Genomic DNA, 11,509 nt, shown 5'->3' with positions numbered 1-11,509 from the left:
CCAGAGATACCTCTCCGATAATCGAAGTGACATATCCTAATCTCGAAATACGCCAACCCAACATGTACCTTTGGAGACACCTGTAGAGCACCTTTATAATCACCCATTTACGTTGTGACGTTTGGTAGCACACAAAGTGTTCCTCCGGCAAACGGGAGTTGCATAATCTCATAGTCATAGGAACATGTATAAGTCATGAAGAAAGCAATAGCAACATACTAAACGATCGGGTGCTAAGCTAATGGAATGGGTCATGTCAATCAGATCATTCACCTAATGATGTGATCCCGTTAATCAAATAACAACTCTTTGTCCATGGTTAGAAAACATAACCATCTTTGATTAACGAGCTAGTCAAGTAGAGGCATACTAGTGACACTCTGTTTGTCTATGTATTCACACATGTATTATGTTTTCGGTTAATACAATTCTAGCATGAATAATAAACATTTATCATGAAATAAGGAAATAAATAATAACTTTATTATTGCCTCTAGGGCATATTTCCTTCAATGATATGCTTGATGAGCTTAGTGGTGCCACTATCTTTTCCAAAATTGATCTTAAGAGTGGTTACTATCAAATCCGCATACAAGAGGGTGATGAATGGAAAACCGCCTTCAAAACCAAGTTTGGTTTGTATGAGTGGTTAGTCATGCCTATGGGTCTCTCGGAGGCACCGGGCACTTTTATGCGCCTTATGAATCATGTCTTTCGCCCTTACATTGGTATATTTGTTGTGGTTTACTTCGATGACATTCTTGTGTTTAGCAAATCTATCAAAGAGCATGTCACCCATGTCCACACCGTTTTGCAAACTCTTAGAAAAGAGCGCCTCTATGCTAATATGGAGAAATGCCTTTTTGGTGTTGATAAGCTCGTTTTCTTAGGTTTTGTTGTTTCCTCTAAGGGTGTTCATGTTGATGAGTCCAAGATCAATGCTATTAAAACTTGGCCACAACCAACCAACTTGCATCAAGTGCGTAGTTTTCTTGGCCTTGCGGGTTTCTATCGTCGCTTTGTGAAGGATTTTAGCACCATTGCTTCGCCTTTGCATGCTTTGAGCAAGAATAATGCGCCTTTTGTTTGGGGACCATCCCAAGATACCATATTCAATGAGCTTAAAAATTTGCTTACTCATGCTCCCGTGATTGCTTTACCCAACTTCGACAAGCCTTTGAGATTCATTGCGATGCTAGTGGTAATGGCATAGGAGGTGTGTGCAAGAGAAGCGCCCCATAGCTTATTTTAGTGAGAAACTTTCCGGAGCGCAACTCAATTATCCCATTTATGACAAAGAGCTATATGCTTTAGTGTGAGTCTTGCATGAATGGGAACATTCCTTCGTCCCCATGAGTTTATCATTCATACTGATGATGAGACTCTCAAGTATCTTAAGGGACAAAACAAGTTGAACAAGCGTCATGCTAAATGGAGTGAATTTATTGAGTCTTTTCCTTATGTCATCAAGTACATCAAGGGTAAAGAAAACATTGTAGCGGATGCTCTTTCCCGCATATGCATGCTTGTTACACAACTTGAGTTAGATGTCATTGGCTTCGAGCATATCAAAGCCTTGTATGAGCATGATGCAACTTTTGCTACTCCTTATGCCAAGTATTTATCGCATACATCTTGGGAACGCTATTACATCAAAGATGGATATCTCATGAGAGCTAACAAACTTTGCATCCCCGAGTCTTCTCTTCGTTTGTTGCTTTTGCAGGAATCTCATGGAGGAGGCTTAATGGGATATTTCGGATGCGACAAGACGTTCGCCACGCTCTCGAAGAACTACTTTTGGCCCAAGATGTTTCGAGACGTCAATCGTTTCACCAACCGATGCTCTACATGTCGCAAAGCTAAGTCCAAAGCTCAATCTCATGGCCTCTATATGCCTCTACCAATTTCATACCAACTATGGGAAGACATTAGCATGGACTTTGTACTTGGTTTGCCTAGGACTCGAAATGGGAAAGATTCAATATTTGTCGTTATGGACCGTTTCTCAAAAATGGCACATTTTATTCCTTGCAACAAGATAGATGATGCTTCATATGTTGCTAATCTCTTTTGTAGGGAAATATTGCGTCTACATGGAGTGACAAAGACTATCGTCTCAGACCGCGACGTCAAGTTCCTTAGCTACTTTTGGAAGACCATATGCGCCAAGCTCGGAATCAAGCTACTCTTCTCCACGGCTTACCATCCTCAAACCGACGGCCAAACGGAACTTACCAACCACACACTCTCCACTCTACTTCAAGTACTCATCAAGAAGAACATCAAAGAGTGAGAGGAGTGCCTACCTATCGCCGAGTGGAAGGAGTGCCTACCTATCGCCGAGTTCGCCTACAACCGCGCAAGACACTCAACAACCGGCAAGTCCTCCTTCGAGGTCGTCTACGGATTCAACCCTTTTTCACCATTGGATATTCTCCCTCTACCACTCCAAGAGCGCATCAATTTGGACGCAAGTACACGAGCGACCCATCTCAAGAAGGTGCATGAAGATACAAGAAACACCATCGAGCGCCAAGTACAACGCCTTGTGACCAAGCTCAACGTCAACAAGCACCCTATGATATTCAACATTGGAGACCTCATGTGGCTACACCTTCGCAAGGACCACTTTCCCCAAGAACGCAAGTCCAAACTTCGACCATGCGCGGATGGACCATTCAAGGTGCTTGCACGCTATAACAACAACGCATATAAGATCGACATCCCTCGTGGTAAGTACTCCGTGAGCGACATCTTCAAAATCAAAGATCACTCGCCCTACCATGGTGATGAGGATTTCGATCCGAGGACGAATCTTCCCCAAGGGAGGGGAGATGATGCGGAGCATCCCAAAATCATCCCCATGGATGCACCTACACCTCCTACGACACCACTTGGACCAATGACACGAGCCCGAGCCAAGGCTATCGAAGATAAGGTGAACTCACTCCTCTCCGAACTTCCATTTTCTATGCATGAGACATGGCTACTACCTAAGTCCGAGGTGTTGTGCATGATTAGGCACCAAGAGGGCCCTCCCGAAGATGTGCATGAAGATGTACAAGTCCCCAAATCCACGGATGAGGAGAACCAACGGAAGGAACCAAGAACATCTCCCAGGCCCCGGATATCCGGCCATGACCCCGGACATTCGGCCCCTGGAGCGTCGTCCACTACAGCAGCACAGCCGCCAGAAGCTACAGGCTCCGGACATCCGGCCGCGACAGCCCGGACATCCGGCCTCTCCCGAGCCCCCGGACATCCGGCCGCCAGCCCGGAAATTTGGGCCCTCCGAACCCGAGAGCAACAAATGCCACCACTCCAGCCCGGACATCCGGCGCCGCCTGAAAGCCCGGACATCCGACCCGACCAGCCCGGACATCCGGCCTTCCCTGTCTGCGCACAGTGAAGGGCCGAGGCCCGTGTATCCCTTCTCCCCCCTAGACTATATATACTCCACCTCGCCCAACTTTCTAGGGTTAGCAAAGGTTTAGCTCATGTTTATGTGAGAGCTTTGCTCATCCACTTGGTTACCTTCTCCATGGAGATTCGAGCCTCCACCAGAGATCTCCCAAGCGGATTCAAGACCCCTTTTAGGGAAGAACTCAAGACCTCCTCACAAAGAAGACCGTTACCATTGTATCGTCCCTAGTTGATCGTATACCGTTCCATGTATTCGAGGATCTAGCACATGTGTGACTTTCTTGTGTTGGTTTAGTGTTTCTCTCGTGTTTCTCCTCGTGTTCTTTACAGGACCCACTCCTTTCGTGAAAGATCGGCCGATCCACCCTAATGCCATGATGAAATCTGCTTATCTATGGTTGTGTTTCCTAGAGAAATTGCATTGGATATCATCTTAATGGGCTGCTGGAGCATTTGGTCTATTAAAAATGAAAAAAATCTTCAAACAAACTGCACCTCATTTTCAAGGTTGGGTTCATAATCTGAAAGAAGATAAGTCCTAGATTGAGAACCACTTGTAAAACAGCTACAACTAATATTTTGTATTAAATCAGCAACAATTAAGATGGATCGGAGGGAGTAATTCTGACTTCCTGTCCTACTGAGTAACAACGGTTCTTAGGTTCAAACATGAAACAGTGCTATTTTATGAAGATCGACTTCAACCTCTTACAACACCAAAAAAAAAAAAGGATTCAGACGGTCACCATATAAGCACCAGAAGAACCAAGTATTAACGAATTGTTATAATGATCGGTAGCTCAAAAATTCCGTACAAAAGAATACCTCATTTTGACTGTACGCAACATGCTCCAGGGAAAAATGAATTTCTATGTGTATCGTATTGGGGACTTCCTGTGGAGATAATATATCCTTACTATCCAAGTTATCATGCGCCACCTGGCCACGCACGGACGCACCCCCTCCAAAAGAATGAAATGGAAAAGGGAACACATTTGTAACTTCTGTCTTTGCCTTTACAGTGTACAGTAGTTTATTTCACTCGCAGCACCACACAAAATCTGCTGTCCCCCAACTCTTCTATCCTACCTGCAGAAATACAAGGAGTTCAAAGGCAGTGAGCTAGTTAGTATTCTTAGCAACGTGGCTTCTTAACAAACTTAATTCCGGATTGGTGAGTTACAGATAGAACCTATGCAGGCTCAAGTTACTTCTACGATTTCCTTCGTTCGAAATGAAAATATAATTGTGGGGCCCACATCAAACCAAGTGTGGCCTATATGTACAACTACACATATCGTTTTAATCTTGAAACTTATTCTCCGAAACAATGAGAATTTCTGTTTGGATCATGCAACTCCTGTTTGATACCACTATTTCTTTTATCACACACATGTCTGCACATATTTTCCTCAAATAATACAGCTATTATAGATACATACCCACAAGTTTGTAGGCGCAGAGACGTATGCTTATTTATTTAGAATTTGGTTCATAATTCAAATATCATGAGCGTACGCATATGGACAGAAAAGATATGTTAAATGTATTCTTGTTCTACTTACTAGAGAAAGCAAGGCATGTAACATGAGCAAACATTCTTATAGAAATTCTGGATAAGGTAAGCCATTCATACCTACAAAATATACGTTTCAAATTGGCAACAGTTGTTGCCTCTCATCAGTTCCAAGCTGATGGCTAGCCTGAAATGACATGAGCAACTTAAAATGTGAGTGTCCGCAATGTAAATGATGTTTCTATTATTCTTGAAGCAAGAAAAGTAGCTTACGTCCTCAGCAGCACCAGCAGTCATATTTACAAAAGAAGAATCAGATGACCTGTGATGTAATAGGCATCATACGAGTCAAAAAAAAACTTGGAAATCAGTTTATGATCATAACAGCATAAGTAATTATTCATGTGTGTGTATCAAAGTTATCAAGGAATCAAGAATTCAGTATAAAACAAGTCAGACAAACTGATCAAAATTCATACTCGAACCATTTGAAAGGATAGAAACTTACCGATGATTCTGTGTATCTTGCAACTCCAATAATTCACCTGGTTTGTCGCCTTTGACTTTAGCTATAGGTGAGAAGAACTGAGAACAAATAGAAGTTACACAAATGGAAGAGGAAGAAGGTTGGCTAAATAAAATTAAGTTAAGAAATGGGTAAGGATACCTGATGCATTGAAATAAACACCACTGATATGCCCAGGAGAAAGTTAATAGTCAAGGTATGTCCCAGAAAAGCAGCAGAAGCTAGACCAGTAAAAATTGTGGCAACAGTTGAGGAATACTTCTTCAAAATTGTATCTGCAGGATAATTTCAATTGATCATTTAATGAGGAGAAATTATAGAAGAAATAGATAAGAACAAACACAATGTACAAAAGAAAAACTGGAAGGTAGAACATTTACCTGCATACTTGAAGAAGAATGAAGAAAGAATGCCTTGCGCAGCATTGTTACATATGAGAAACATCGTAGCCCTTGAATGCCCTTGAAGGATATTAAAATTCTCGGGCCCTGTAAGAAGACATGATTACACCAGAAACATGTGCTGCACCAACACTTAAGTAGCATTACGACATTTCATGAACAGATGCTTTGGACATGACAGGACAAGAAAGAACATGGCTATCCTTTTTGCTCTGGGATCTGACAGTGGTCATTGATAAACAATTAAAGAGAAATGCTCATATCTGGCCTCAAGGTTTAGTAAAAAATAATCATATTTCAAATTCTGAACCAACCAGGAAATCACTCCTTCGTTTTAACAGCTCATAAGAATAAGTAATACCCGACTCCCATCCCTTGATTGCACAACTAAGAAAGCACTAAGGATGATAATATAATACAAACTCCCTGCCCGTATAACATGCAGTACTTACTATTCACCTAGCATAAAAATACTGGGCATTCAACAAAGGTGCATACCTTGGAATAAGGCCGTCCCAAGGATGCCGAGGAAGTTGAATATTGCACCATATCCATACAGAAATAAATTCTGTGAAGTATATCAAAAGAACATCCAATTAGATAAAGGGCAAAACAATCACAGAGATGGAGACAAGAATGAGCCCATGCCTTACGACAGGAATTTGGAAAAGTAAAAGAGAAATACCATAAAATAAGCATATAGTTCGATAGAATTAAAAAAATGGCAGTTACTCCCTAATAATTCTGAACAGATTATAGTCAAATTAAGAAAGTACCTGAAGATAAATACTAGTATCTTGACTTTTCATTGCATACTCGTTGTAGACAGAAGCTAGTGATGGAACAGTTACCTACAATTCACAGTTTCAACTGAATATACAGCAACTTTAAGCTCGCTGCCTGTTGCGACAGCTTATAAAAACAAGTGAAAGAACAAAGGAAAAAACTAAAGAACCAGATGGCCCTGACAGCAACTTACAAAAATCAGTGTATAGATGTATGCGATAGCAGTGATAGGAAGACCAAATGCTGTATCGCCCGCAGGTGCAGTTCGAAGTTGATTGATGCTGATCCCAATAAGTAATAGAGCAAGAGCTTCCCACTGCCAACATTTGAAACAAGAAGCAAGGGAGAAGTTAACATTGCTGAGAGTCGGAACTTTTATGGCACTTTCCATGCACCTTTTGTCCTTGGTCATTATGCTCAGATATGCTTAGATATACGGAAAATCCACTATCGCTCCTCATTTCCCAACCATTTGTAAGAAATGCATGGCTGTAGCCAATAAATCAACCACATAACCATGGCTATCGTGCTAGGCTGAGGGAACATGGCAAGGCACAGCCTGTACCTAGCCAATATTCTGCTAATTTATTTGGGATATGCACAACTGCCAAAGGAGGCTGAAGCTGAAACGGTTAGCAGAGCTTTCCACTGCTAACTTTGTCAAAGGAATTTGGGATGAAAAATCCTTTCTTGTAAATAGCTTTGACTGGTCATTATAGCACCTACTAGGCACAGAAGGCATGACATTCCAATCTTGTACGGCAACAATTAGATGATAAAATGGTGTCCCGGATGAAAAAGTCAAGGTTGAAATGGCAATCATAGCCCAATAGCGTGATCCACCTCAACCCTGCTCTGTGTGCCCTGAAGAGCCAGCTGCAAAATGCAGCTGCAAGAACAAGGGAAGCAGGTGAAAGGAGGGGATACCAGCCATGGTGGCAGCTGAAAGGAGGGGATACCAGCCATGGTGCCTGAAGTTCAACCTCTGAAGCAGCACAAGGATGTGGAGGAACAACTCCACCTTGCTGCTACAAAGTGTACAGCACTAGTGTTGAAGGAACTACTTCAACGTGCTGCCCTAGATATCACTCTAGAGGCAAATATAGGCCAATATGGCAGCAGGAGTTCGATACAAACTCATAGGGCACAAGATCTAGTCCAAGATCTTAGATAGAACACCAGGTTCTATTATAGGTAGTGGGGTACATAAGTCTGGTTACAAACTAGAGGTGAAAACCTAATTTACAGGGCTTTGGGAAGCCATCTCAACTTCTACTTATAGCTAGAACACTCTAGAAAACATTGCTTAAGATTCAACATTCTACTCATGGCTAGAAGACTCTAGAAAACAGTAGTTAGGGTTAAGAAAAGAAACAAATACTAGAATAGGGTAGAAGTATCTAGAAATAATCAAACAGATTTGACTTATGTTTTTTTCTTCGCCTTCTCTCTATTGTTCCTCATCAACCTTGTAACTCAATAATCAGACCGTCGGAGACAATGACAACTACGACATGCAGTGACATCAGCGGCAGTGGCAATCTGCAGCCAGAGCAGAAGTAACGAGCCAAGATGTGGTGACAGCAGCAAGGGCTCGGTGCAGCAAGCCAGTGGAGACAACAGATAGGTGGCTTCAGCATCAGAACTGCTTCCCTCAACCCAAGGTTGCAGGTCTCTTTTTTATCTTAGCTACTGTATGTATGTATCTCACTTCCCTCTTCAATGATTTACCTGCTCTCTATTTCCATCCTCCCACTACAAGCAACCTCATCACCTGCCTCGCCTCAGGCAACACTATACCATGCCTTCTCGATGCCTTGGACGCCACAAAACGGCTATGGTCACCACCCAAGACTGCCTCAACGCCTAAACGACACTTTGGTGATGCCTTATTAACTATGATACTACTAGTAGTTCTAACAATTTCTAGTAAGTTCAGAATGCACTGATCAATGCTTCTTAATATTCCTAATATGATTGGGCAATAGATCATGTAAAATGAGGCAGGTAGAGCCTAATCCAGTAATTCTTAAGTTACATGATAGTAGTACTAGTAGATAAACAAATAATCTAAAAGCATAAAACACTTTGGTAAACTCAATCCTCAAATAAAACTAAACTGTAGAAATAACTGCAACAGAATTTAAACGTCAACCTTACCTGAATAACAGAGAACCTCCTTCTCATTATAAATTTCAGAAGAACAGCTATGACCAGTACCTAGAGAAGTTTGGATCACAAATGGTGTTATATATGCATACACACTAATACAACTAAACAATGACATCTGAGTAGGACAAGAAAAGTGTACCTTTAGGTTGCTTAGCATTTTCACAGTTGAAGGATTGAAATACAACTGCACAATACGCTCAATATGTGTCAGGTATAGCTGTACGTCAATCTCACAAGGCAAAAAATGTTTACTCATGACAACTGCAAGACTCTGCCTCTAAATCCAATGAAACTTACCTGCATGATAAATTTAAGGTAATTGTTGATGGCATATAGAAGTGCAGGGACAGCTAGGAGTACATTATTGCGGGCTGCCTACAAAAAGAAATGATTGAATTATCAGATAACAAAACAATGTGATAAAAAAGTGAAATAAAGTATTTTTAAGTATGGGTATAGGGGGAGTAGAAACGTAATATTGGGGGGGAAAGTAATAAGATATAAAACAACATGAAACTATATAGAACAAAAATACCAAGCACTGATTCAATGTTGAAAATGAAAACATACACGCAATGATATGAACACAAGCAACAAAAGGGGCGTAAACTGTATCATCATGTGGCCAGATACATCACCTGTATAAGGGTTGAACGTGCCAGAAGTGGTTTTTCCCCAACCTTTTGCTTTCGAGACTGTCAGATTAGTACAACAACGTTAAAGAGGCGAATAAGAAGTGAGGAGCCTAAGCTATAGAGAAGCCATCAACAAATTAAATATGTCGCTTGCAGCTATTATGCACCATGGAAAATAGAATGGTACACAAATTTCCAAACAGTCTGCTGTGACAAAGTTTGCCTATGGTGATAGGTGAGTAAAGAACTTTTGTTACAGGAATAACTACATGTGTTATGCAAGATATGCCAAAAACAGGCAAGAGCCTAACAAGCACAAAAAAAATCAGAACCATCCAGACAAGATATGCGTGTAAAAAATGGTGTTTCATGTATAACATCATGTGACATCATCGGCGTACATGCACAATAGAAACACATTGGAGCAAGAAGCCAAGAACAAACCTGAATAATTAGCATCACGATAGCAAAGATAACTTTTGCAACCTCCGTCAAAAAGTTAACACTGATGGGGCTGAACTGGAACTTCCCATCTACTTTTGACATGAACACTAGGATGGGCTGCAGACAACAGTAAATTATTAAAGTACGGAACCTAATCATGAACACAGCTCTCTAACTTGGATTATCTTTCGCAAGAAAATATACTTACTTCCATTATCTCTAATGGAAAGCTAATCGTAAGAAAGTAACTTACTAGTCCCTCTATCCCAAAAAATAAGGTGTATTTTCATTCATTAAGGTAATGCTTTGACCAACAATTACTATTGATACATGGTTTATGCGGTACAAATCGCAAGTACTTTTTCAATACGAATCTAATGGCATCAATTTTATGTCACATAAACCACATATTAACAAAGTAATTGTTAGTGAAATAAGCCTCATATTTTGACACGAGAGAGTGCTTGTTACCAGATAGATGCATGTAACGTTAAAGAAGGGACCAACTAACTGAAGCATGCAGACATTGCCTCACAATTGTTCGACGCAGATCATGCCAAAATACCATTTCACAAGTATTTGCACCACGTGATGGATTGAGCTGATGAGAACGTAGTAGTTCGATTATCGTTACAGAGAGGTAGAAACACACCTGGAGGCCGACGAGCATGCAGTCGCCGACGACGAGGAGGAATTTGAGCGCACGGAACTTGGACGTTATCTTGTTGTGGTGCTTGTCGTACGCCCTGGACACGCTCCGCGGGCTCGGCGCCACCAGCCGGGAGCGGCACGCTGTGCATTCCATCACCCCGTTTCGCTGCATCTCGCCCAAGTCGCCGCCACGGGAGCACGCCGCCGACTAGATGCCGCTCAGCACTACCGGCGTCCGAGCCCGAGGGATCCCAGAAGCATTACTAGAGCAGTCGCACCGTTTCAGCCAATCAGCAGTGGCGCATCGGATATGACTGGATAGAAGAGCGGATCTGAAGGATAAGGCGTGTCCACTGTACCTCGGAGGAGGCGGAGCGTGGTCGGTGGCGATCTCGCAGATCTGGGCCTGGCCACCGCCGCACTCGGCGAATCGGGCACCGCGTGCTTGGTTGTAGCTTGGCGGCTCCGGCGAGCGTGCGGAGGCTGGATCCTGGGAGATGATGGGAAGTGGGCGTGAGATGCTCGCGCCGGGATCACGGATTCCGGCAGGAGTAGCGGTGGGGAAGAAAGGTGTGAGGGGCGAGAGAAGGGAGACACGAAAGCAGGGCGGGTGTTTCTCTGTATTTATATACTGCTCATGTCACTGGTTTTTTTTTCCTCCTCTGCTGGTTTTCTGCCCTTTTGGATCTTTTGATAATTTGATTTGCTCACTTGCAGATCTCTGAAAAATATACCGTTTTGAAATTATAACATTTGATCGAAGAATTTTTAATCATACCATAAGAAAAATACTTCAAGAGATTGTAATACATCAAGAGCAAAGATTTTCTTTTTGGAAAAAAGATCATGTGGATTTCAGTGCCATAAATACTCAAAAGGAACAAAAAAAATCTCTGAATTAAAGAAAGCTTAAACATCTCAAAAGAAAAGAAAAATAAAATTTGAAAGGATT

The 11,509-nt window shown here is 42.0% G+C and overlaps 1 protein-coding gene across 1 annotated transcript; it reads right to left on the bottom strand.

Annotated features, from left to right (window-relative positions):
* Positions 1 to 4,176: 4,176 nt before the first annotated feature.
* On the bottom strand, positions 4,177 to 11,178 carry LOC123127656 (CMP-sialic acid transporter 5). The gene is made up of 16 exons (XM_044547421.1): positions 10,917 to 11,178; positions 10,559 to 10,820; positions 9,907 to 10,023; positions 9,466 to 9,522; positions 9,125 to 9,202; positions 8,967 to 9,011; positions 8,816 to 8,875; positions 6,849 to 6,971; positions 6,646 to 6,720; positions 6,368 to 6,437; positions 5,849 to 5,956; positions 5,610 to 5,743; positions 5,451 to 5,527; positions 5,216 to 5,264; positions 5,063 to 5,129; positions 4,177 to 4,515 (listed from the first exon to the last, which is right to left on the bottom strand). Exons 2-15 carry the CDS (start codon positions 10,727 to 10,729, stop codon positions 5,079 to 5,081), a joined length of 1,215 nt encoding a protein of 404 aa, XP_044403356.1. The 5' UTR covers positions 10,730 to 10,820; positions 10,917 to 11,178; the 3' UTR covers positions 4,177 to 4,515; positions 5,063 to 5,078.
* Positions 11,179 to 11,509: the final 331 nt, after the last annotated feature.

Source organism: Triticum aestivum, chromosome 6A, assembly GCF_018294505.1.
Source record: "Triticum aestivum cultivar Chinese Spring chromosome 6A, IWGSC CS RefSeq v2.1, whole genome shotgun sequence".
NCBI classification, from domain to species: domain Eukaryota; kingdom Viridiplantae; phylum Streptophyta; class Magnoliopsida; order Poales; family Poaceae; genus Triticum; species Triticum aestivum.
This window is presented reverse-complemented; position numbering and strand designations above follow the sequence as displayed.